The sequence below is a fragment of the Miniopterus schreibersii genome (genome assembly GCF_964146895.1).
Source record: "Miniopterus schreibersii genome assembly, chromosome: 1".
NCBI classification, from domain to species: domain Eukaryota; kingdom Metazoa; phylum Chordata; class Mammalia; order Chiroptera; family Miniopteridae; genus Miniopterus; species Miniopterus schreibersii.
In genome coordinates this window covers 200,702,340-200,729,622 of record NC_138101.1, presented here as the reverse complement: position 1 = coordinate 200,729,622, position 27,283 = coordinate 200,702,340, and the positions used below count along the sequence as shown (strand labels likewise).

The following is a 27,283-nucleotide window of genomic DNA, read 5'->3' as shown; positions in this document are numbered from 1 at the left end:
TACAGTTACTGCAAAGTGCAGAGGGGGTCAGACAAATGATTAAGATCCTTTCTAGTGCTGACTTCTTATGCTGGTGTGTTAGGGCTGAATAGGGGGGCCTCTGTGCCAGAGCCCTCTGTCAGGGAAGCTCCTGTAGAAGGAGCTCAAGGCTCCTGGCTGGAGTTGCACATGAATTCTGAGACAGAGAAGCCGAGTGACCCAGGCTCAGAGTGGGAGGCAGTTCTGTGCAGGGTGTTGGATCTATAGTTTTAACAGGCGTTTGTGCCCCCACTATATGCATCATGAAAAATGTGAATGGCATAGTAGGGAAGATAAATGTAGTACAGAAAAGGTGACATTCAGCAGGTATTTACACAACAAATATTTAACTTTTATAATGTGCCAGCGCAGTGCTAGTGACCGGAGACTTAAAGACACGAATCCACTGTCTTCAAGGGGTTCATGGTCTAGTTGATGGAAACATGCAGAACAGTACATTGTGGGGCAGGACTGTTTGGGGACACAGGCTCAGGTTGGCCTGGTTCCAGCCCTGCCCCTGCCCCTTACTAACTGTGTGACCTTAGACAAGTTACACAACCTGTTGGAGCTTATCTCCTCAACTGTAAAGTGAAAGTAACAATGCCGGCCTCTAAATGAATTGTGGTGTGGCCATATAGGAAAATAATATATAACCTGAAAAAAGAATGAAGTAGAACTGTGTGTTCTCATGGAAAAATGCCCAAGATACAGTGTTGACTGAAAAAACATTCTACTTAATGCTTCCTCACTGTAAGAAGAAAAGAGTTTGTGGTGTAGAAAAAGGACACATACCAGTTCTTTAACGTGTAGATCATTAGGGGGACTGTTTTAATTTCCTCTATTATTAGACTCTAAAAAATTTATTGATTGCCCGGCCGGGCGTGGCTCAGCAGTTGAGTGTTGACCTAGGATCCAGGCGATCGGGGTTCGATTCCTAGTCAGGGCACATGCGCGGGTTGCGGGCTCGATCAATGACTCTCTCATCATTGATGTTTCTCTCTCTCCCTCCCTCTTCTTTCCTCTCTCTGAAATCAATAAAGATATATTTTAAAAATAAATAAAAATAAATAAAATAAAAAATGTTTTGATTGATTTGAGAGAGAGATAAACATCAGTTTGTTGTTTCGCTTATTTGTGCATTCATTGGTAGCTTCTTGTATGTGCCCTGACTAGAGATCGAACCCACAACCTTGGACTATCAGTACGACGCTCTAACGAACTGAGCAACACTGGCCAGGGCTCATTCTTGGGTTTAGATGTGGACCCGGAGCAAGGCATCAAGCCTCTCGACTCTGCTGCTCCCTCTGTAAGATGGGGGTGGGGATGGTGCTCCTTCCTCTTTCACTTGGTGTCATACCAGTTCTGTCCCATGTTCCTGTTGGATAAAGGATTGGAAAATAATTCTTTTGGGGTTGTATCGATAGGTCATCTTATAAGGCTTGCCTTTCATCTGCAGTGAAGTAGATAGTTGGAATGAATTTTCATGAAAGAAAAAGAGAAATCTGTTCTTTGCGTTTTTATTCTCTCTTTAAACTTGATTTTTAAAATATCTGTTGCTTTATGGTACTTGTCTCTGTAGATTGTTTCCTTATGGATGAAACAGTGTAGTTTTCAGTAGGCAGGATTTATAGGGGTGCCCATACAATCTTGATTTTTCCTGTTGTCCCCACTGTCAGCTCCTTTTTCACTCAGAGGGGGTCCCCCCAGTCCCTATATCCCAACTGAATACGTTGGCCTGATTTTTTATTAACAAAATGATGTCGCTTAGCTTACATTTTCCAGGATCCCACTGATATTGATGGAGCCCCCTTATAATATTTTCAGAGCTGTTTATAATTTGCACTTGATCATGTGTTCCTGTGTCGATTTCATTTCATGGTTCTCTTTTGTGGCTTACTTTTAGTTCGTTTCTATAATATTAAAAGTCCTGGTTTTCTTTTTCCCCTAACCTTTTCAGTGCCCAAAATTGTCAGGTATTTAAATAAATAAGAGAGAAAGGGAATCAGATTGGAGAGCATGTTGTATGTCAGACTTCTTGCTAAACATTTTGCAGACCTTCTCGTTTAATATCAAGTAAACAATGTAACTAAATAAACTGCTGAGAGGGAGCCAGCCTGTCCCTCTGAGAATCAAGAGACCTTATTTCAGTCTTGGTTTTGTTACTAATAAGATTTATTAACCCTGACAGAGTATTTCCTTCTCTCATCTGTAAAATGGGGAAAGAGTGTCAGTTAGATGAGGTTCCTTCGGTTAGATGAGGTTCCTTCGGCCCTAAGATTTGCTGACTGATCTCTGTGATAGCCTTGATTTGAAACTCTCAGCACAGCTCTTTTAATTGAGTTGAACACTTACAAAAGATTAAGAAGCCTCATCTACTCTAAGATTTAAGAAGCTTAAATTTGCTTTAACTCAAGTTACCCCAAAATATTATTTTATCTTTTTTCCCCCCTCAAACAGCTTTAGTGACTATTGGGAGGGAAATCGAGACACCTATAGGCTGTGCTCTCAAATTTGATGATTTTAATAGGACTGGTATGAATGTTACCTTAGGGAACACAAGATTTTATTTTTGTGTTAAAATACAAATCATTGTGAGAACTTCCTGAGTGCTGAGCCAATAATAATATGCTAAGTATTTTTGTAGCAGGGAAAGAAAACCTGGCACTGTAGCAAGGCAAGAAGACCAAGGGAAAGATGATCTGCCAGTCTGAGCCCCACTTTCTCTCCTCTTCTGGGTAGAAACAGCCAGTGCTTTCAACTTGGTACAGACTGGGGCTGCCTTGTGTTTGCGGAGGCTCTTGACCCAGTGAAGTGGAGGGAAAGGAGGGGGGTTCTCCACAGCAGGCCAGCCCTGCTCCTCAGGCCTCTTGCGGAACTGCTGGGACTGATGCATGTGTTCTTGCTGACCTTTGCTCCCCACCCCCGCCCCTGTTAGGTTTTGTTTTGATTTTAAGCTCTCTACCTGTGTGCAGGTAGAGGACCATTCAAGGCTTGGGAGGCTGTGTGGTGTGATGTAGCAGGCACAGCTTGGGAGCCAGGAGGATTGTGTTCACATCTTAACTGAACTACCAGTAACTACGGTGCCTCCATGAGCACCGGACCTTTTTTATACTTCAGGTTTCTCATTTGTAAAATGGTAATAATTTTAGTACTTGAGTTCATTTTGTTTGCAAGTGGTGGGAACCAACTCTTATTTTCTAACATCTTAGAAAAAAGAAAATTTATGAGAAGGACACTGGAGGGAAAGGTGAACCACTGAATCTTCAGGTAGAGCAGGAACTGGGACAGCTCTGGGACCTAGCAGCAGGCATGGCATCTCCTCCCTGTGCACAGCCTCTCTCTCACAGTCCACGTAAAGTCCATCAGCAAGTCTCATCAGAGCCTCTTTCACAGTCCACCCAGCTCCTATTCTGCACGCCCTCCAGGATTCTCACTGTCTCCTGGACTCTTATACTGTTATTAGCCTCCTCAGGGGTCTGCCTGTTTCTGTGCTCCTTCCCCCTCAGTCTCTTCTCCACAAAGCAGCCAGAGCAAGCCCATAAGTTGTTATGCTAAAACATGCCACTTCTTAGTTTAGAACCCTCCTAGGGTTTCCAGTCTTCCTCTGGGTAAAAGCCCAATGAGTAGTTTACCTCTCATCTCCTGTTCTCCCCTCCCTGATTTCTCTATTCCAGCCAAGCTGACTCCATATGGATTCTGACTCTTACCGGGCATTCATTCTGCCTCAGGGCCTTTGCACTTGTTCACTTTGCCTCAGTGTTCTTCCTTCAAGCTGTCTGCCAGCTCACTGCCACCTCTTGCAGTGAGGCCTTTTGTAACTGCCTTATTTAAAATTAAGTGTCCTGTCCCCAGTGTCCTTTGCCTGCTTGGTTTTTCTCCAGAGTGTCCATTACCACCTATCACGCTCTATGTTCCACCTATTTACTTTGTCTCTTTCCCAGATTGTAATCAACAAAAACCCCCATGAGGGCGAGGACCCTGTCTGCTTGGTCAGTGTTGCCCTTCCAGTGCCTGGCACAGAATAGGTACTCAGCAAATACTTGTGGAATAAAGGACGTTTTTGTCAACCGTCTCCATGAGTTGAGTCAGCAATGGCAAAAGGGATGGGCATGTAAAATAAGCATGACCCCTGGGAACTTGCCCAAATGTGAGTCCCAGAGGGAAGAAGAGAGAACTGTCATCTGGAAGTCACCCCAGTGGGGTCTCTGAGGTTGGTGGGTACTGAGAAAATGTTCATTCTTCCCCCTTTCAGAAACATACCACTTTTGTGTTGTTAATCATCATCCGAGGATATTTTTCCCATTGATTCTTAGAGAAAGTGGAAGGGAAAGAGGGAGAGAGGAAAGGAGAGAGAGAGAAAGAGAAACATCAATGTGAGAGAGACACATTGATCTGTTGCCTCCAGCACGTGTCCCGACTGGGGCTGGGGATGGAACTAGCAATCCAGGTGTGGGTCCTTGACTGGGAATTGAACCCAAGACCCTTTGGTGCTCATGCCAACACACTGTCCACTGAGCCACACCGGCCAGGTGCAGCTAATGTTTTAGTAAGTAATGGAATATATAGTTCTCTCTTCAGAAGGAATGGTGAAATTTAGCAAATTGTACACAGGTTTTTGTAAAGGCTCTCTGGTATCTGAGCAGACCAAATCCCAGAACTCAGGCCAGGTCAGAAAAGAGGTAAATTCATAAGAGTGAGAAGTCACTAGTTCCCATTTCCTTTTGTTTAATAGGATATTTTTTCCCCCAGAGTCTGTCTCAACTGTTAAGTGCATTCATCTTTGGATTTTATAATGAATCTCTCCTAATTTACTCTTTTATATTCATACTTACAATGTTTTACTTTTCAAAGGTGTGTATACATTGTATGTGTAAAGTGGGTTCTTCCATTATAAAAAAAATAGTTTGAGTTTATGTTCCTATCTGAAACTTTTGGATAAAGATACTATAATTTTGTTTCTTATAGTTTCCTATATAAGGTTGAAGAACTTGAATAGCTGTGTGGTTTTGTATTTTGTGGGGGTTTTTTGGTATGTGTTTTTTTAAGTGATCATGAATTTAAGCACTGTTTTGTTCCTGAGCTGTTGGAGTAGAAATTTAAGCTTTGGAGCCAGACACTTTTGGGTCAGACACTCTGGCACTTCTTAGTCAGGTGACCTTGGGCAGTCCTTGAGTCTGTCTGCGGGATCATCCCAGCACCTCCCTCAACAGCCTCTGGGGAGAGTTCAGTGATACAATGTGGGTATGCAACACAGTGAGCAATGAAATAATAGCTATTTTCATGATTAATAAATTGTAAAAGTCCTTTGATGTTAAGTATCTTGTTACAGACTTCATTCTGATTTTAGACATTTAAAATATGTCAATACTAGCCCTGCTGGGTGTGGCTCAACGGTTGAACATCAACCTAGGATCCAGGCAATCTGGGTTTGATTCCTGATCAGGGCAAATGCCCAGGTTTTGGGCTCGATCCCCAGTCGGGGGCGTGCAGGAGGCAGCTGATCAATGACTCTCTCATCATTGATGTTTCTATCTCTCTCTCCCTCTCCTTTCCTCTCTCTGAAATCAATAAAGATATATTTTTTAAAAAGTATATATATGTGTCAATACTAGCAGAATTTGAAAAAAAAGAAAAATTTGTAGCGCTGTACGTACCTTACCTCCAACCAGCAATTTTCCTAAGCATAAAATATGAATAAGCCACTTACTGTGAAAACTTATTTAAAAGCTTTGAGGTTTTACTTTTTCAAGTTGCTAACAGAGCTTAGGCAAGTCTTTTTTATGATAGGTTCTGTATGGAGATTAGTAAATTAATGTTTCGTTTTCTTTTTCATAATGATTTTTGGATTCTGGTTACAGTTGTTGTACAATGGGAACACTGAACGTTCTCTCCCGTGGAACTCACCTAATTACATGAAACTTTATCTACCCAGTGTCCCTGCCCGAACAATGGTGGTCTGTCTTGTTTCATTAGTATGTCTTATCATGGCTCATGTCATTAGTGCCTGAATTTAGATGCCACAAGGCCTAAGGGACGTCTCTTTAAGTATTTTTCCTTTGTAAATGGCACAGGTAATCTGCGGACACTCGGACTTTTGTTTTCCACACTTTAGTTTCACTTAGTTTTCTAAAGATGAGAGACATTTTGAGAATGATAACTCAGAGCATTATAAGTGAGTTCAAAGTTGCATCCTGGTTTTCAAGCGTTGGCTTACATCTGAAAAGAAAAGGAACAGAGTCATTTGTAAAACGATAGGGGTGCTTTTCCTTTGTAAATTGTATTCTGATTTTTTAAAAATTTTACTGATTTTTTTTCAGAGAGAGAGAGAGAGAGAAACATTGATTTTATTGTTCCACTTATTTAGGCATTCATTGGTTGATTCTTGTATGTGTCCTGACCTTGGATCGAACCCTAACCTTGGCATATCTGGACAGCATTCTAACCAAGCTACCCAGCCAGGACTGCATTCTGATTTTGTATCAGACAAATAGTATCTATTGTGGTGGATCTATACACATGGTTACATTAAGGCAGTGATTTTCAGCCGGTGTGCTGCATAATTTTTATTTTTATTATTTTAAAAAAATGTTTAAATATATTTTTATTGATTTCTTTTTTTAGAGAGCAGGAGAGAGAGAGAGAGAAACATCAGTCAGTTGCCTCCCATAGGCACTCCAACTAGAGATAGAACCCAAAACCTGGGTATGTGTCCTGACTGGGAATTGAACTGGTGACCTTTTGGTGCGTAGGAGGAAGCTCAACCACCTGAGCCACACCGGCCAGGGCTCACAGACTCTTTAAAACATGCAGCACCTCACTATTTAATCAGGGGCACTGACCTCTTTTCCCTTAGGTTGTCAGATAAAAAAATGACAACATCCAGTACAACAGTAGCCATCCAGGGTGAATGAATCAAAATTACACCTATTTTTTGATGTGCCGCAGAATTTTAGTAGTTAATGTGCATCATGAGATGAAAAAGGTTGAAAATCTCTGTATTAAGGCGCTCTTTCAGAGATATAATTTTTGCTAATTATCTTTGTTTTAAGCCTTGTTTCTTGCTGGAAAAAGGATTAGTACTCAACTTTTGGTATTAACAGACATGGTAAAACAAGACTAGTACAACTGCAAATGTTTATTACTTGAGAAAGGAAAATATATACAAAGAAATTATGTTCATTTAAAGTTGTTTTCATTGGGAAAAGTACTCTGCTGATTATATAAGTTGAATGGCATAGCTAGGTTTGTTTTTGTTTTTTAATATCTTTATTGATTTCAGAGAGAGGAAAGGAGAGGGAGAGAGAGAGATGGAAACATCAATGATGAGAGAGTCATTGATCGAGCCCGCAACCCGGGCATGTGCCCTGACTGGGAACCGAACCGCGATCGCCTGGATCCCACGTCAACGCTCATCCGCTGAGCCACGCCCGGCCGGGTGCTAGGTTTGTTTTTTAAACAACTTTATTGGTCTATAGTTCACAGCCTCTGGAAACCACTACCCTACCTTCTTTCCCTATGGGTTTGCCTGTTCTGGACCTCCCGTGCATATGGAATCAGACAATATGTGACCTTTTTTGTATTGGGCTTCTTTCACGTAGATAATGTTGCTAAGGTTCATTCGTGTTGTAGCATTTTCTTCATTCCTTTTTATGAGCAAGTAATATTTCATTGTATAGATAGATGTACTGAATTTTGTTTATCCATTCATCAGTTTGTGCTGTTTTCACATTTTGGCTGTTATAAATAATGCCTCTGTAAACATTTGTGTTCAGGTTTTTGTGTAGACATGTCTTAATTCTCTTAGGTATGTACCTAGGAGTAGATATGTTTTTTAAAAAAATACAGATAGGAATATATTATCTTGAATTTTACAAAGAAATATGTAGAAAAAGGAAGTCTTATTCTGAGAATTGTTGGTACACCTAAGTTAAATTTTTGAAAGGTCAAGAAAATTTAATTAGACCATTTATGTAGGTTTAAGAAAATTTTTTTTTATATCTTTATTGATGTCAGAGAGAGAAAGGGAGAGGGGGAGAGAGAAAGATAGAAACATCAATGATGAGAGTCATTGGTCGGCTGCCTTCTGCACACCCCCTGCTGGCGATGGAGCCCGGAACCCAGGCATGTGCCCTGACTGGGAATCAAATTGTGATTATCTGGATCATAGGTTGATGCTCAACTGTTGAGCCACGCCAGCTCGGCCATTTATATAGTTTTAGTGAGATAACCTTTATAGTTGGTTATTTAGAAGAATGCATGACTCTTCGTTCTGGTTCCCTTGTATAATGATTGACTGCATTTCAGATAGTTTCAACTATAAAAACTAGACAGAACAGTTCATTGAGAGGTTATTAAATAATAGGGATTATATTGTAAGTAGGAAAATATTTATTAAAACTTTTGCTCTCTTTCCTTTTTTATTTTGAAGCAGTTTGAAGTAGTAGTTCAGCTGATAGCTTTGGAGGCAGACCAGGTTAAATACCACCTATATTTATTATTAGCTCAGTGACTTGGAACAAGTTATTTAACCTCCAAGCCTCCTTTCCTGGTCTGTAAGATGAAAGGTAGCATCTGTCTCACAAAGTTGGTGTGAATCGAGAAGGTGTGAAGTGCCTAATAATGAACACTGGTAAGTGTGATGGGAGTTCTTTTCCCCCAAGCAGGGATTCCTCCGTTAGTCCTGGTGGGTTTCGTGAGGCCCCCCTGAGAGCAGTGTTGCAAACCTACTTTTGCCTACCCCTGTATGCAGTCAGACTTTCAGGAGAGAACTTTTACCATGTGTTATGGACTGTTTTATTTTTATTTTAAATTAATAGACTTTATTTTTTAGAGCAGTTTTAGGTTTACACAAAAATTGAGCCCTGGCCGTTTCCCCTATTATTAACATCTTGCAATAGTGTGGTACCGTTGATAACCTAATGTTGATACATTATTAATAGCTAAAGACCATAGTATACGTGGGGTTCCCTTTTTGTGTTGTGCAGCTCTGTGAGCTTTGACATACTATGTGTAATGTTATTTACCCGCCATTATAGTATCATACATAGTAGTTTCACTGCCCTAAAAATCCCCTGTGCTCCGCTTACTCATCCCTGCCCCCAGCCTCTGGCAACCGATGATTTTTTTTTGTCTCCATTGTTTTGCCTTTTCCAGAATGTCATATAGTTGGAATCATACAGTACGTAGCCTTTTCAGACTGGTTTCTTTCACTTAGCAATATGCACTTAAGTTTCTTCCATGTCTGTCTGTGACTTGATAGCTCATTTCTTTTTAATCCTGAATAATATTCCATTTCTGGATATACCAACTTCTTTATCCATTCACCTGCTGAAGGATATTTGGTGGCTTCCAGACTTTAGCAGTTATGAATAAAGCTGCTGTAGACATTTGTGTGTAGATTTTTGTGTGTATATACGTGTTCAGTTCATTTGGGTAAATACCAAGGAGCACAGTTGCTGGATCCAGTGGTGGGAGTCTGTTTAGTTTTGTAAGAAACTGCCAGACTGTCTTCCTGGGCAGCACCATTTGCATCCCCACCAGCAGGTTTCTGTTGCTGCACCTCTTCACCGCATTTGGTGGTGTCCGTGCTCTGGATTTTGGCTGTTCCAATAGCTGTGCAGTGGTATCTCATTGTTGCTTCATTTTCAGTTTCCTGATGATGCAGCCAGCTGAGCTCTTTCCCGTGCTTACTTGCCATCTGTATGTCGTCTTTGATGAGTTGCTGTTTGGATCTTTTGTCCTTTTTGTAAACTGGGTTTTTGTTTTCTTATTGTTGAGTCTAAGAGTCCTGTGTATGTTAAGGATATAAGTCCTTTATGTTTTATAAATGTTTTCTCCCAGGCTTGGGGCTTTCCTTTTTGTTTTTCAAATTGTTTTATATTGTTCTGTTCCATTAAAAAACAAAACTAGTCCTGAGGCACTTGATTTTATAGGCCACAGTTAGGTCACAGCCTATGGTTTGAAAATCAGTGTGTGTTCTGCTGCCATAATGTTCACGTGGACAGCATTGGTCATGCAGACATCATTCTGCGCAGTGATTCGCAACATGGATGAGCAGGGGAGTCAGAGTAGGTACCGCTTTTTCTATTCTAGAGGGTCCTTTAAGTTTTAGTGAATAGATTAAACTTGATCATCTGCATCACCTCCATGCCCAATAGCAATGACAGTTCTAGGCATTATGTAAAGCTTCAGGAATTTTGCATTTCTGCAGGGTTTTAGACAGGTTTCCTCAAAATGCGTGTGCTTCTAGATATTGAAGGGATTACGTAAATAAGGCTAAGGGAAGCCAAGGTATATGTTTTATATTCCCAGTAATAACATATAACCAGATGTCACCAATTCAGATTGGTAAGAGGGAATTTTCGCATAATGGAATATATTTTTAGTTTTTATTTCTTGTTTACACTTTTACAAAAGTCCCCATTTTTATTACTTTTATTATTTTATTTTTTTATGTGTTTTTCTTGATTTCAGAGAGAGGAAGGGAGAAGGAGAGAGAGAGACAGAAACATCAGTGATGAGAGAGCCATTGATCGGCTGCCTCCTGCACACCCCCAACTGGGGATTGAGCCCGCAACCCAGGCATGTGCCCTGACCGGGAATCGAACCATGATCTCCTGGATCCTAGGTCAGTGCTCAGCCACTGAGCCACTCTGGCTGGACAAGATGTCCCCATTTTTTAATTTAAATTATTAAAAAATAAAAACAGTGAGCCCTGGCTGGTGTGGCTCTATCCACTGATAGAGTGTTGGCATGAGCACTGAAGGGTGGCGGGTTCAATTCCAGTCAAGGACATGTACCTGGGTTGCAGGTTCGATCCCAGGCCCTGGTCAGGCACATGTGGGAGGCAACCAATCAATGTGTTTCTCTCATATTGATGTTTCTCCCCCCCCCCCCCCGAAAGTCAATGGAAAAAATACTCTCGGGTGAGAATTAACAAAAATAATAATAAAATAAAAACAGTGACTTGAACTAAACAGAATTGATATGGTTATTAAGGATCTAATTGAATGGACATTTAACTTTAAGTAGATACTACTCAAATACTTAAATGTATCTGGCTTCACAAGGCAAGACATTGCAGTGTTACACTTCTCATTTATTTAGAAAAAAAAGTATTGCTCTCCAAAGTCCAATTCTGTTTCTTTGCCAAAATAATACAAATTTCAATTATGGAAGTTGAACTTAACATGATCTTACCTATTCCTCTATTTTCTTTAGAGGTAATTCTTTTCCCCCCAGATTTACAGAAGTGGGGGAAACTCAACCCAACACCCTGCAGTGCCACCTTGTGGAAACAGGGAAGACTTTAACAGGGGATGTCTATGACGTGTGGGTTTGAGTGAATTCTGCCAAATATCACAGAGGTATGTGCAGGTGCCTGACGTTCACAGTAACATTAAAAAAAATTTTTCTTCTCTGTAATGTGAACAAACTCAGGGATAAGAGGGTAAAATATTAGACATCATTTTTTATGGAGACCTGAAGATGAGAAGACAGGTACTTGCCCTTCATTCTCAACCTAATGTAGAAAGAAACCTCCTATATGACTGGGGAGTATGTTCAGTGCCTGCTGTAGGCCAGGTACCACTCCAGACACCAATGACACAGCAGTGAACTAACGAAGGTTCCTGCTCTCAGGGAGCACATGCTCTAGTGGGAGGAGGCAGAGGGCAAACATAGATATATAACGTAGATGAGGTGGTGGTAAGTGCTAAGAAGGAAAAATAAAGTAGGGTGAGAGGATAGAAGCTGATAGCATGGTGCTGTTTAACAGATTGGTTAGGGAAAGCTTCCCTGATAAGGTGACATTTGAGCAGACGCCTGAAGTAAGAGAGTAATATAGATGTTAGTAGCCAAGGGAAGAGTGGCCTAGGTAGAGAACAGCAAGTGCAAAGGCCCTGAGGCAGGAGTTGGCTTGCTCTCAGTGGCTTTACAGTCATTCTGGGTTTTTCAGGCTTTTTTTTTTTTTTAAATAAAAATATGTGCAGCCCTAGACGGTTTGTGTCAGTGGCTAGAGCGTCAGCCTGTGGACCAAAGGGTCCCAGGTTTGATTCCTGCTAAGGGCACATACCTTGGTTGCAGGCTTGACCCCAGCCCCGGTCCGGACATGTGGGAGGCAACCAATTGATGTGTCTCACATCAGTGTTTCTCTCTCTCCCTCCTTCTACTCTCTCTGAAAAGCAATGGAAAAAATATCCTCAGGTGAGGATTTTATATATATAAAATGCAGCTTGCAACACGCTTTGCTGATTTCAAGACCAGGTTACAACTCACTCCGGTGAGTCACAGACACTGTTCCAGTAGAGAATGTAATCATGAGAACCACTGATAATTTAGTGTGAGAATGTTGTGCTAAAAATAGCCACTGTCTGTTATAGGAGAGCAGAAGAGGAGCCTCCCTGTCAGACTGAGTCAAGATGGGTCGACAGCAGGGTCAGGAAGCACTTTTGAAAGGAGGTGGACATGGGATGATGGGGAAGGAGGAACGGGCGGGAGCTTGAGAAAGACATAAATAGGGCATCTTGTCACCACATGCTTGCTACAGCACGTTGTATAAATCTGCATGTCTTTCTAACTTTGTATAAATCTGCATGTCTTTCTAACTGCAGTTAACCAGATCTTTTATTTTCAACACAATCTTTTAGGGAAGTTCAGCATTAACTTCTTTTTTCCTTTAGTTGTTTTCTTTAGTTCGCGTGATCCTTAACCTTAATGGGTTTCATCTCTATTTTACATGTACTATTAAGAGAGAAAAAAACAATAAAATTGTGACATGCTGTCAATTGTAAGATACATTGTGATTTCAAAGATGTTACAACATAAACAGAACGAAGTACTTCTAGAATCAATATCATATATTTGTGTTGGAGATTCTTAGTTTTTTTTAATAAGGAAATCATGCTAGAATAACAGTGGCAGTCACATGCCTTTTCCACTTTAATTTTAGGTACTGCTATAGGGAAGTAGGTACCATCCAGGTCAATGCCAGCTTATTTTATCTTGAAAGCTTTTAAATCTACCGTGGTTATCATGAAATTGGCTTTGGCTGAGTAACAGAGATTGGAGAAAATGAATTTTGCTAAGATTAGGAAAGGTTTACTAAAGACTATGAAATAGAATTTAAAAGTAACGTCTTAAAAGACAGCCTCTTCAATAAATGGTGCTGGGAAAATTGGACAGGTACATGCAAAAAAGTGAAACTAGACCACCAACTTTCACCATACACAAAAATAAACTCAAAATGGATAAAAGACTTAAATGTAAGTCACGAAACTATAAAAATCCTGGAAGAAAACATAGGGAGTAAAGTCACAGATATCCCACATAGTGGAATTTTCACTGATACACCTCCTAGGGCAAGAGAAACAAACAAAATAAATAAATGGGACTACATCAAACTAAAAAACTTCTGCACAGCAAAAGAAAACAGCCTCAAAATACAAAGGAACCCCACGGTCTGGGAAAACATATTTGCCAAAGATGTATCTGATAAGGGGCTAATTTCCAAAGTGTACAAAGAACTCATAGCACTCAGCAAGAGGAAGACAACCCAATAAGAAATGGGCCAAGGACCTGAATAGACTCTTTTCCAAAGAGGATATTCAGATGGCCTAGAGACACATGAGAAAATGCTCAACGTCTTTAATCATCAGAGATGCAAATTAAAACCACAATGAGGTATCACTTCACACCTGTCAGAATGGCTCTATCAACAAACAACGAGGGAGGCGTGTTGGTGCTGTGATGTAGCAGAGATACCTGTGAAGTTTTTGGATCACAGAGGAGGGAGCATGTGTCCTCCCTGGTGAGAGGAGGTGGTGAAGGGAGGTTTTGCAAAGGTGGAAGCGTATGAGCTGAGTTTTGAAGGGTGAATAGGAGCTTGCAGGCAAATGGGGAGGGTGCTGGGCAGAGGGTTCACAGCCTGAGAGAATTGATTGGAGTTGAGGGAGCAAGGTCAGGGTTCGGTGTGGGAAGGCACTGGAACTAGAAGGCTAAGGGGGTGTGAGGGAGGGAGTTTGCCAGTTATCCTGCAGGCTGGGCTTTCTCAGACGGCCTTCTGTGGAAATCCAAGCCCTAGGAGAGAGAGTCTGGGGGAAAAGAGATTCTGTGAAGAGTATATAGCCTTAGGGTCTAAGTGCTTGTAGAAACACCTGTTTCATGTTTATATTCTAGAAAAAAAGTCTTAGAAAGAGCTACTGTTAGTGCAGAGCTCCTGACATTTCAGCTGGGAGTGACTTCACTTAGTTTACATTTGGACAGTGAGCTGGTACCGCCCAAGGGGTAGGTTGGCGTGGGAGAGCTCATAACTGTTACCAATTTTGGCTAAATAAAATCTGACCATCAATAGAAAGATGTTTAATCTCAAAATTTAGGAATTTAGGGTTTTTCTAAGAAAAGCATTTTTAGATGAGAATTTGGGGGCAAATGTAGATTTTATTGCTGATTTTGATCAAAGATGAAACAAATGTTTTATAATGCTATTTGATAAAATAAAATCTTTGGTTTAAATTGTACTGTAAGAGTAAGGTGTTTTTGTTTTTTAATTTCCTTTCAACATGATCTCTTCAGCTCTTAGATCAAAGTGGTAGGGTTTTTTAAAGATTAAAAAATGCTAGAAAATTTTTATTTTTTCAAATACATCATAATGTATTTTTATATTTAAGGCCCATTTGCATTTCTTTTACTGTGATACATTATTTTCTCAGCCAGTTTTTTAAAATAAATTGAATTTTTTGTCTTTGTTACAATTTTAGGAGTCCTTTATATATTGAAGAGATTAGCCTTTTATTTGTAATATGAGTTGCAAATATTCCCCCCCAGTTTGTTTTTCTTGCTTTGTAAAAAATTCTTATAATTACTTGACTATATTGTTTTTTAAATGGTGTCTGGTTTTCAAGTCATAGTTAGGAAGGGCTCCTGTACTCCAAGGTTATAAAGAGGAATTTACCCAGTTTTATTCTTGAATTTTCATAACTTTATGATTTATATTTAATTTGATGGGTTAGGAACTTGTGCTAGTGTGTGATGTGCAGTGTTAGTTCATTTGTTCCAGAGACAGGTGTTCTAATAGCTCAGACACCATCCACTGTGTAGTACCATCTTCTGTGTCTGGACTTCATAATTTGCCCCGAGATCTGTTTTTGTGCTGGTGCCTTATTGTTTTGAGGCTTTATAATGTCTGGTAGTGTCAATTCCCTGCTAATACTCTTCTCTTTTGGAACTTTCCTGACCTTTTGTACATTTTAATTTTTCTATGTGAACTTTAGAATCAAGCCTACTGGTCCTGTAGGCATTTTGGTGGCAGGGAGGGGTGGATGTGGGTGGAATGGCAGTGGGGATGTGGGGGGTCGCTTTTAATTTACAGATTAATATCCTTATGATAATGATTCTAAGTTATAGCTTTAACTTAATCTTTCCTCTTACAGATGATATTAACCGTGTTTTTGAGCAACAATGAACAGATTTTAACAGAAGTTCCTATAACACCAGAAACGACATGTCGCGATGTTGTAGAATTTTGCAAGGAACCTGGTGAAGGCAGTTGCCATTTAGCTGAAGTGTGGAGGGGAAATGGTATGTATGAGGCTCTAAAGATTGCTAAGAACGTAAAACTGAATGTTCATCAAATGCACAGGATTGTTTCTGGGTTTGTTTGTTTTTTTAATATACTTTTATTGATTTCAGAGAGAAAAGAAGGGAGAGGGCGAGAGAGAGATAGAAACATCAATGTTGAGAGAGTAATTGATCAGCTGCCTCCTGCACACCCCCTTCCGGGGATCGAGCCTACAACCAGGCATGTGCCCTGACCAGGAATCGAACTGGTGACCTCTTAGTCACTGAGCCACACTGGTTGTGATACACTCGGGACTTGCTGACATCCTTCCTCACTTTCAAGCAAAGTAGTAGAGGGAATATTTCCAGATTTCCTTTCTTCCCCTTTAAATTGAGAGAAAATTCACGTAGCGTAAAAATCACCATTTTAAAGTGTATAGTTGGGTGGTTTATAGGACATCCACAGTGATGTACAGCCGTCACCAGACTCCCCTCCCCATGCCTTCCTGCCCCAGCAGCTGCCGTGTCACTCTCTGGCTCTGTGTATTTGATGCTCCAGGTCCCTCATGTAAATGACCACACAGTGTGCGGCCTCTCTTGTCTGGCTTCTCTCACTTGGAATAATGTCTCGAAGGCTCATCCATGTTGGAAGCATGTGTTAGTACTTAATTTCTGCCTTGGGGCTGACTGATAACCATTGTCTGATTGACCACATCTTACCCATTCGTCAGTTAATGGACATTTGGGTGTTCCCACGTTTTGGGTCCCGTGCCAGTGTCTGTGTGGCTCACTGAGTGGCCCGGGAGTGTGCTGTCTCTCCTTCCTGCACCTGACGACCACGTGTGGCATTGTAGCAAATAACAAGGTTCTACCAGTTTGTCAGTGTGTTTCTTTGGAGAGCAGGAGGCAGACTGCTTCATGATAAATATTGTAAAGGACATTTTTCCAGTGCCACCTATTCAGTTGGGAAACTGCTTTTATGTGTACTTCTTAACCTTATAAATCGCCTGAATTACTTCCCATTCATACTCCTGCTTTTACTTCATTCAAGTTAAAATTTAGTGCTTGTAACATTCTTGAATTCTAATATATGTGCATATTTATTTAAATTTTTGCTTTGGGTGGGAATTACTTGTTTGTTTCTGAGACCAATGAGAAGTGTATTTTTCAGAGCGCCCCATCCCCTTCGACCACATGATGTATGAGCACCTCCAGAAGTGGGGGCCGCGGAGAGAAGAGGTCAAGTTTTTCCTTCGCCATGAGGATTCCCCAGCCGAGAGCACCGAGCAAGGTAGAGAGTGCTTCCCCCATTTGTTCATTCTTGCCATAAAAGTTAATTTGAAACAAATAGGAATAAGTATTAAATGACTTCCACTGTTTCCCCTTTGTGCACAGTGTGAGGGAGAGTTGGGGTCTCCCTTTCTTTGACCTCTTCAGTCTCCCAGCCCTAGCTTCCTCCTCTGACCATGGTCAGTCCAGTGGTGCGCTCAGACACACAAGGGACCTGCTGTTTAAAGGGATTGCTTTTGATAAATACCAGATGGATCAAGTATCTAGGTTTTAAGAGTAAATAAAACCATGAAAGGATTCAAAAATTTCTGGGAAATATGTTCTGTTTAATTTTTAAGGTGAACAAGACCTTTCTAAGTGTAACACTAAATCAAAAAAAGAAAAAAACTGAATTACTAAAAAAACAAAAGCTATCTGCTTGGCAGTAACCACCCAGAGCAACTTCAGAAGACAAATTATAGCTGGGAAACAGCATTTATAGCTCATTAGTAAAGGGCTGATTTCTTTTATACATAGAGAGTTCCTAAAAATCAATTGGGGGAAAAAAAGTAAAAAAAATGAGCAACATATACAAACATGCAGTTCACAGAGAAGGAAATATCTGTGGTCCTAGGATATGTGGAAAGATGTGCAGCCTTACTCCTGATGAGGAAAACACTGATGCCCTGTCCACCATCACACTGGAAAAGATTGGAACATTAGTAACAGTGTTGGCGAGGACGCTGAGAAGCAGGCACTCTTCCACATGGCCGTAGGGGTGTCAGTTGACAGCTTTTGGGGAGGACAGTTTGGCCATATCTGTTCTGCTTACAAAAACTCAAATCCTTTCGCTCAGCAATGTCCTTTTTGAGAACTCACCCTACAGCTGTGTCTATACATGTACAGGAGGGTGTAGACAAGGTGTTACTCATGGAGCACTGCTGATAGCAGCAGCCTGCATGCCTACTGGGGCAACGGGCTGGGAAATCCTGCTGCCTCCAAACGGTGGACTGCTCTGCAGCCATAAATAAAAGCTCTGTGCTCTGCTCTGGCCAGTGCAGCTCAGCACTTAGAGCATCGGCCCACACACAGAAGGGTTGCAGGTTCAATTCCCAGTCAAGGTCATGTACCTAGGTTGCAGGTTCTACCGCGGCTATGTCTCTCTCACATTGATGTTTCTCTCCCCGCCCCTCCCTCCCTCCCTCCCTGCCTCCCTCCCTCCCTCTCTAAAAATCACTGGGGGGTGGAGTGGGAGAACATTGTTTTTCTAGCATGTCCTTTAGTAAGCTTGGTTTTCTTGTTTCTTTAGGTGGCCGTCAGACCCAAGAGCAAAGAACCCAGAGAAACATAATAAATGTACCTGGAGACAAGCGTACTGAAAATGGGGTAAGCAACAGTGAATTACATTGAAATTTTTAAAGTGCTTTTTACAAACAAGTGTACTCATTAGTTTTGGTTATATTTTATTTTTAAAGAATCATTTTTAATAGAAATTATTTCTGTTGAATAATTCACAACTCTTTATGAACTATAAAGAGGCAGTCACTGAGTGGTCTCACCAGTCCACACCCCAGTCTGCACCCTGGGTCGCCTCAAGCAGAGCTGTCCCTCCATGTGTATCCTGGAGCAGCAGCTTCTGCCTCTGTGCAGGTGGCAGTGGCCCGTTGCTGGACTGATGGGCTCAGTCTCTGGGCTGAGAGGTGAGCGGGCAGCTGCTTTGTGTCTTCAGTGTGGATGTCTTGACCTTTCTGTCTGGTTTTGAAAGACATGTGGCTAGTGGGTAATGTCTTCTTCACAGCCGCCTACAGGAGACACAGCTCCCTTGGTCACACCGTGCAGAGCTGGAGAACAGGGCAGCACTAGTTATTGGTGGGGAAGTGTGTCTGAGTGGAGGGGTTCTTTTTAGAAATGTTGGTGCGTGTTGAAAGAATGAGTGGGTAGGGTATTTTAGTAACAACTTTTCCAAATAATTTTAAGGCTAGAAAATCCGTTTCTTCTTCTGGCTGTGCCTTGACTAGATGTGTAATCTTGAGCATCTAACTTGCTCAGCAGGATCTGGTGAAGAGCTCAGGTCTGGAGGTGAGGCCCATGTTCAGCACTGGCTTCAAAACTTTCCAACTAAGTCTGAGCAGGTTACTTGGCCTCTCTACTCTCCCACTTACTCTTATCGAATTGCTATTTTAGTAATTTCATTGTGTACCATTGTGGCTTTAAATGATGTGACTAAATCTCTATTTCTCTATCAACTTTAAATCATATCTCTGGATATCCCCCTTGTAAGACGAGGGTATTAGCCGCCCCACTTCCCTGCCCACCTGCTCTCAGGCTCTTTCAGCTGTACTTCTGTGTTCTCGAGATTGGTGATATGTGGGTACTGAAGCCTTTTGTCCTCTGTCTGCAGGTTGGTTATAAAGTTGAAACCATGGAATAGTGTTTGTTATTTTAGATTTTGCCACCACCCACTGCAGAGCCAAGTGGTATGCTAGATTATATTATCTGTGGTTCCAGTGTCCTGACGCTTGTGCCACTCAGGACTGTGTTAATGTCAAGATCATGTACTCTCCTTCCTCACCCTCCGGTCTCTAAAGGTAACCTCTCAACTCCTGTTCTCAACTCCTGTTCTCACTCCCGGCATTCAACAGACTTGTCCAAATCTAGAGCCCCTGTGGAGTCTGCCTGTTGGCTTCAGAAAGCCTTGAGATAAAAATGCCCCGACCCTGTTGGTAGAACTTTTGCTTCAGTTCATCTGGGGTGGGACCTGGAAAACTCCCCGAGGGCTATCTTGCCAAGTTAAGTTTGGGACCCCAGACCACATGCTCACAGTGCCACACACATTCAGAACTTATGTCCAACAGAATTTTGAAGATCCTTTTGAGTTCTAAGATCTCCATGAACCTCAGGGAAGGTGAGATAAGCACATCAAGTAGACTTTGTGTGTGGACTTAGGGCATTTGTATATGTGATAAGGGAAGGGGCCCCAAAGGAAAGGGTCCCAGGGTGGTAATGCAGGGAATTCTGAGGTTGGATGGGATGGGCCTGTGGTCTTTTCTTTCTGATGAAGTTGTTTCTTGTTAGCATGGAGATAATATTTACTTTTCAAGATCAACAAAACTGAAACCTGAAACCAAAATTAAATGTGTTTGTAGCCTTTGTGTGACTTGTAATTAGAGGAAGGTAGAGGCCAGTCTAGAGGTAGAACTTAGTGCTGGAAGCATTACATCAAAGGTGTTACTGTATTTTATGGCCTACACACCTGCCTTTTAAGCCTAATAACACACTACCTTTGTAAAGCACTTTATTGTCTACAAAGCACTATTCTGTGTACTTTTAAAGTTAATAAGATATTCAGAGCATCCTTCTCCAAGAATGTTTTTGTGTTTGCCCTGGCTGTAGAGTAAATGGCACATGGAACCTTGTGGGTGGACAGCCACCGGGAACGGATGGAGTAGCAGCTAAGGGAGGCGGGCCTGTAGGTTGGGAGAGGACAGGGTGCTGCCTTGCTGTGATTCATGCTGTGATTCAGTAGCTATTCAGCCAAGAAGCTGGGAAGTTCTGTTCCCTGAGAATGGCAGGTCCACAAGTCAAGTTGTCTGAGAAATAAAGGCCCAGACCCCTGGCAGAAAACTATCCCTGTGACTCTGTCTCCCTGCTGGGTTTGGGAACCCAGGTCATATGCACACATTGCCATGCACATCCAGAACTGGTTTCTCCAGCAGAATTTTGAGCTCTGGTTTGACGTTATGCTATAAAGGTGAACTGACTTACTCTCTCTGTGTGTGCCAGAGTTGGGCATCCAAGACCACCCTATGTCATTGCTTTACTAGGAGGGCTCTCAGGTCTTGGGATTAGTTGTCCTCGTGGCTGTGACTTACTGCAGTGTGAGGACACAGGGCAGGATCTGCACAGGGAACAGGAACGTGGGGCGAAGCCCAGAGGCAACGAGGCCAGGCTTCCAGGAGTCCCCTCCCAGTGGAGCCACACCAGTCTGTGACAACACACGTGAAACGTTGTTACCAGGGACGCTCATTGGAGGCCGGGTGCCTGGGGTGGTTATTGGGAGCTGCTCCTGTAGGCAGCCTCTATCTAAAAAGTACCCAAACTCTAGACTCCCAGAAGGAAAGCAGGCATTTAACACAAATCATATTATTTGCACAAACAGTTTAGGTACTGTGAGCCACTTCTAGTAGTTCTGCGGATGGTGGGAACCCACCCAAAATGTAAGTTCCTAGGGGGCAGCCAGGGGCCAGCTTGCAGGCAGCCTCTCTCTGAGACTTGCAGTCTCGGTGGCTATGTGCACTCACCTGAGCACCACCACTTCCCTTAGGTGTCTGGAAGCACCTTTCCTGTTCCTCAGCCAGCCAGGCCAAACCTCAGTCATTCCTGCTTTAATCCTGTACGTCCAGCAAGTGACCATGGTCAGTTGGTCCTGCCTCCTGTTTTCTTCTAAGAGCTTTATAGTTTAGTTCTTACATTTTGGTGTATGATCTATTTTGAGTTACTTTTGTGTGTATGGTGTGAGGTGGGGTCCAAATTCATTCATTCCCATGCACATACCCAGTTACCCCAGCCCTGCTCAGTGAAAAGACTCTTCTCTCCCCATTGAATTGTCTCGGCACCTTTGTTCAGTCAGCCAGCCATAAATGTGAGAGCTCTTTCTGGAAGCATTTATTATTCACATGGTCTCTCAGTCCCCCTGTTCTCCATATGGTACCCAGGACTCAACGGTGCTGATCATCTCCCAGGCCAGGTAACATTTCAGCTGTCTAGACAGTAAGCCACTAGACTTCTGTCAGGGTGTGGGGAGGCTGTCACCGGGAACTCGGAGCTGGGGAGGCAGCTCGGGGACTCCTGTGTCTTCAGTGCCTGTCGCTCACTCTGCCTGATGTAGGCACCCTCCACTTCCTTCCCTTTCCAGGGTCACTCGGTGGGGTCAGTTCCCAATCTTTTGAAGATCCTGTGATGCAACTGGGTTGTTTACCCAGTTGTACTGTTTCTAGCCTGAGGTTTATCTGAGATCCACAGCCACTTCTCATCCATTCTCTTTCAGCATGTTGGTTGACTCCGCTCCTGCTATTCCTGTTTTGTGGTTGTAAATGGTTTGATGTTGGAAATCTCTTTACTGTCACTTAGTGAAGTTTTGTTATTTAATTAAATAATCCTCCATTTTGAGCAGAACAAAGTGCAGGTTTTTTTCATTTCTCCTGCTGGGAATCACTGGATTGATGGACTCCGAGTGCTGGCGTCTTCAGCAGTCCCGGAGGCTCTTCCCTCGGGGTCCTTTCTGCCCTCGCCCCCTGGGGCTCTGGGGAAACATTGTACCTCTCATTTCATTCTTCCTGTTGCTTCATTTCTTTTCCATACTTTCACTGTCTTTGTCTCTGTGTGCTGTGTTCTAGGTGATTTCTCATCTTTCAGTGAATGAGTTCTGTTTCCAACTGTGTTATTTGGCTGCATAGTATTTCTAATGTGCTTTTAATATTATTTATTATGAAAAGGCAAGACACAGCCTGGGAGAAATACTTGCAAATTCTATACCTGATAAAGGACTTGTAGCCAGAATATATAAAGAACTCTACAACTGAATAGTAAGAAAACAACCCAATTTTAAGAGAAAAAGGCAAAAGATTTGAATAGATGCTTCACCAAAGAAAATACATGAATGTCAGGTAAGCACATGGGAAGATGTTTGATGTTAGTCTTCAGGAAAGACAAACCAAGAACAAGGTGAGGTACCGCTGTTACCTATTAGAACATCGGAATTAAAAGAACTGATCAGCCCTGGCCGGTTTGGCTCAGCGGTTAGAGCGTCGGTCCTTGGACGGAAGGGCCCTGGGTTCGATTCCGGCCAAGGGCATATACCTCAGTTGCAGGCTTGATCCCCGGCCCCAGTCAGGGTGAGTGTAGGAGGCAACCAGTCGATGTGTGTCTCTCACATTGATGTTTTTCTCTCTCTCTTTCCCTTCCTTCCACTCTCTAAACTCAATGGAAAAATATCCCCAGGTGAGGGTTAAAAAAAATAAAACTAAATTAAATCACAGTATAACTGGGATGTGAGGGGCAATCTAGCTTCAACATCTGTCACTCCACTGATCTGATCTGGCTAGATGGATGGGTGTCCCCTTCATCCCTCACTGCTCCATGTGTGTCCCTCCCAAAGCTGTGTGCTTGGTGACAAGGACAACCTTCCCTACCACAGGAGAGGACCATTCTTCAGTCAAGGTAGTAGGAGTGGATGTGCTAGCTCCCTGCTAGAACCTCCAAACACACTCTCAAGGTCCACTTGTAGGAGAACAGAGAGTAGTCAAGCTTCCAAGACTCCAGACACATCCAAAAGAGGCACTGCACATGTCAGTCTGCCTTTCTATCAATCAATCAGTCAATCACAATACACTATGACAAGTTTGGTGAAAGTGGAAGGAGGCACCAGGATAAGAGGACAGCTCTGATCTGAGTAACTTACCAGGGTGAAGATCAGATCAGGGGGAGAACATGGATCTCTAGTAGCAGAGTAGTAAACACATTGGTGACAGCGGAGCATGGGAGGTGAGGGGACAGGAAGGTGGGGGCATCATTAAGGAAGAAGGAGAGCTTAAGTATTGGGGGGGCAGATCTTCACTGTGCTTAGAGCCTAGATGTAACCTTGTAGGGTTTTAAGCAAAAGAAAGACAGGATTAGCTGTGTTCTAGAAAGATCCCTCTGGTGCTGGTACTGAGAATCCTGCGCCTTGGAGTGGGACTGAGACTGGAGACAGGGAGCCTCGGTGAGATCATTTCTTGCTGTACAGTCGGCACAACTGTGTGCTTGAATCTCAAGAGAGGTGTACTTTCAAAGGAAATATCTGGAAATAAAAGTTCAGGGTTATGGAGGGAAGCTTAAAAGGCATCCTGTTATCTACAGACTACGATTTAAAAGAATTGTCATTTGAGATGATAACATACACAAGACATCATTATTAGCTAAGAGAGTGATCTTTCTTTAAAGAAATCTTAAGAGAAATGTTTTCTTTTGTATGAGAACAGTACTCACATCCAAGAAAAGAAATTTCTTGAAAATCATCTCTCAAGGTAACTGTAAATCATCTCTCTGGTATATGAAAATGTCTGACATACTGTGGCAGTGCTCATGGCAGGTTGAATCTCTAAAATGCAGAATTTGTTAAAGATGCTGAGATCTCTCCCATCCCTGAAAGTGATGTCAGATCCTGAGTATCAGGACAATTGTCTGAGAGATTCCTTAAGGGATCAGGAAAAACTTAAGGAAGCAGATGGCATTGCTATCAGATCTAGGGTAAACTCTCCCTGTCCTGTATTGGGGGAGGGCATTGTAGACAGAGGGAAGAGTGTGAGCAAAGATACGAGGCCGGAAGTGTTGGTCTGGACTGGAGAGGCAAGCCCAGATATGCGGTATCAGGACTAGCCCTGAGCTACAGCTGATGGTACTGGGGATATGGCAGCTCCAGTCAGAGGTGATGCCAGAGCCAGAGCCGAGAGTAGAAGTAGGGAATTTAGGGAGGAGGCCAGGGTTGGAGGGTAAGGGAGGAGTTTGGTTTTCCACCTGCCGAGGTTGAAGTCCTGCAGGCAGGGCATCCAGACAAGCATGTGAGCTTGGCCACGGGAACTGGATCTAGAGCTCCATTAGACCCAAGAGGCTCGGCTCCCCGAAGGGTAAGGTGCGCTCTTCACAGAAGCTGAGCACAACAGGAAATGAGCAGGACAAGCTGTTGAACTGTAGCATGTCCTCTCATTGACACTGAAAGCACAGGGAATTTATTTCCCCCCGAATAATATTACAGTAGCATTCTTGTCTATTATAACCAGAGAAGATGTTATTTGGATGAGCATTAAAATCAGCATATCCAGCTGAGAGCTGACATCTGAAGTGACCCATTACCCAGTTGGTGCTCAGTTGCTGACTAAACCCACCACTCTTTTCTGTTAACTGACTACCAAGGAATATATGTTAGGATTTGAGGGGGAAAACTGCATTTATAGCTAACACCTCTCTTGGTTACACTAGAATCTAGCTCTCTTAGACATACGCTCATAAATACTCATAAACATCTCCTCTGGATTTCGGCAGCACTGTTGGAAATAGCAACCAGACCCCTGTAAGTCATGAGTAATAGAATGTGAGGTGGATACATTCTTTATGAGACTTTACAGTAGATGGGTGTAGTGGTTTTCAAATACGTCTGCAAATTCTTTAACATGCCTCCCTTTAAAAGGTGGAGTCTGTTCCCTCTTCTCCCAGACGTAGTGACTTGCTCCTAACAAATAGAAGATAGAGAAAGTGATGCCGTGGGACTTCTGAGGCTTGTTCACAAAAAACAGGAGCTCCCCCAGCTCTCCCTTGAATGGTTTGCTCTGGGAAAACCAGCCCCCACTCAATGAGGACACTTAAGCAGGCACTGTGAAGAGGCACACAGGGAGAAGCCGAGGCCTCCCTCCAGCAGCTGGGTGGCCCTGTGAGTGAGCCATCGTGGAGCAGATCCATCACCCCGTCAAGACTCAGATGACCACAGCCTGGGCTGATGTTGGAGAGAACCCTGTGAGATATCTCAAGCTGAAACCTCCCAGCTGAGCTGCTCCCAAATCCTTCCACCCACAGAATCTGAGCCAGAATGTTTACTGTTGTTTGAAGCTACAGAGTTCCGACACGGTCTCTCAGCAGTAGAGACTAATATTCGTTCATGGCCTGTGAAATAAGTAAAGGTGGGCTGTTGACTCCCAAGTCATTTTTACAGATATATGAATTAATGAAGACATGCAGGTGTAAGTAATGAACACATGTAAATAGGCTGGAAGTTAGCATGTTATGTAGTGAACGCTTGTTCTACTTTGCCGAGGGAGGAACAGGAGGCTCACAGTAGATGTGGGGGGTGGGGGAGGTGCAATAGAGGCGTCTTTAGGATGACCTCGAAACATAAGGTTTTGCTTTGCCATCATTCACCAATTTTTCAGCTTTTAGGGAGCTTGCACTCAAAGTTATAGGATAGGAATGCTTCTTTAGGGTGACAGGCTAAAGAGAGCACCTCAAAAGAGGCAGAAGTGGCCCAGGTTCACAGTAGACCAGAGGGCCGCAGAGGACATCCCTCCTCCTTGCTGCTGGGTGTGTGCTCACAGCACACCGTTGTCGCTCAGGCATGGTGTGTACCTCAGAGCCGTGCCACATCCTGTTCCGAGGAGGAGCGGTTGGGTTGCGTGAATGGGTGACTGTTGATTGTCCTGTAACAGTGATGTCAAAGTATCACTTCTTACAGAGCATTAACCAGTGTGCTTTTGGATGGGTCCTTATACCAAAAACAACATTTTCTGGAAAACGGCATAATTCTTCAAGAACCGTGGTTGTGGAGAAGTGTGACTGAGCCAATGCTGTGCTGGGTGATGAGGCAGGTCGCAGTCTTGGTTAGTTTTTGGAACGTGCCGGAGAAACACATTGGATGCATATTGGCAGAATGCTTCAGTAGTACATTGGATGGGATGTAAAACTAAGTCTTCTTACTAATATTGGGAAAGACTAAAAATGCTACAAGCAGATCACTAGTGGCTTAGGGTGGGAGATGTGTGTGTATGCTGCATAATTGTCTACTGTGGGTTGTTCTGAGAGACTGTTGTTTAATAGCTAAAATGCTGTACCACCAGTTTCAGATTATATTTAAAACATTACCCGAGGAGACAAAAATACATTTGATTAAGGCCGTGTCACCAACTGGCTTGTGATCTGAAGTTTTCGACCCTAATTATCAAGTGAGGTGTTTCTTAGTACCTCAAAAAAATCTAGTTCTTATCACCTGTTTTTCAAACATGCTTTATTTTGTTGGCTCTATGACTCATGATTCACACACATAATTAGTACAAATGAGACACTAACCTGGGAACAGGCCTCCTGTCCATATCTAACTTTCAGCAAGTCATGGGTGTAGCTTATTTATTGAAAATCTAATCATGGTACGTTTGAAGTTGATAGCTTACTTATGGACATTTTGTGTTTTTTTCGTTATCGAAATACGATTTACATGGAATCCTCTCTTTGCCAATAGCTTAACATTTTACTTAAAAAGAGAATAATTAAATTTGAACAGGTGTTGGCAATATGTGGATTAGCCAGGACTGTCGGGTTGCTCGTGGGAGTGTGAAGTGACCTTCACCTTGGAACACAGTCTGGCAGGCTCTGTACGCCCATCACACAACCCGCCTGCTCCACTTCCTAACACGGGTCACCCAGAAGAAACCAGACACTCGCCCACATGAATCCTGGTGCGTGGATGTTCAAGATGCTTTATTCGTCATACCAAAGAGTGGAAACAGCCCAGATGTCCTGAGCAGATGAATGGATAAACAAAATGTGGGCTGTCCACACACCTGAGTGTTGCTCTGCGTGTAGGAAGGAATATTGTGTGTGGAACAACATGGGCAAACCTCTAAAACGCCGTGGCACGTGA

The 27,283-nt window shown here is 42.6% G+C and overlaps 1 protein-coding gene across 1 annotated transcript in view; it reads left to right on the top strand.

The window, feature by feature from the left end:
- PPP1R13B (protein phosphatase 1 regulatory subunit 13B) overlaps window positions 1–27,283 on the top strand; it is a 60,041-nt gene that overhangs the window by 12,250 nt on the left and 20,508 nt on the right. Inside the window, exons 2-4 of the mRNA XM_081138002.1 lie at window positions 15,447–15,594; window positions 16,745–16,864; window positions 18,152–18,228. Of these exons, the coding sequence (XP_080994128.1) occupies window positions 15,447–15,594; window positions 16,745–16,864; window positions 18,152–18,228 (345 nt within the window). The remainder of the gene's footprint in view (window positions 1–15,446; window positions 15,595–16,744; window positions 16,865–18,151; window positions 18,229–27,283) is intronic.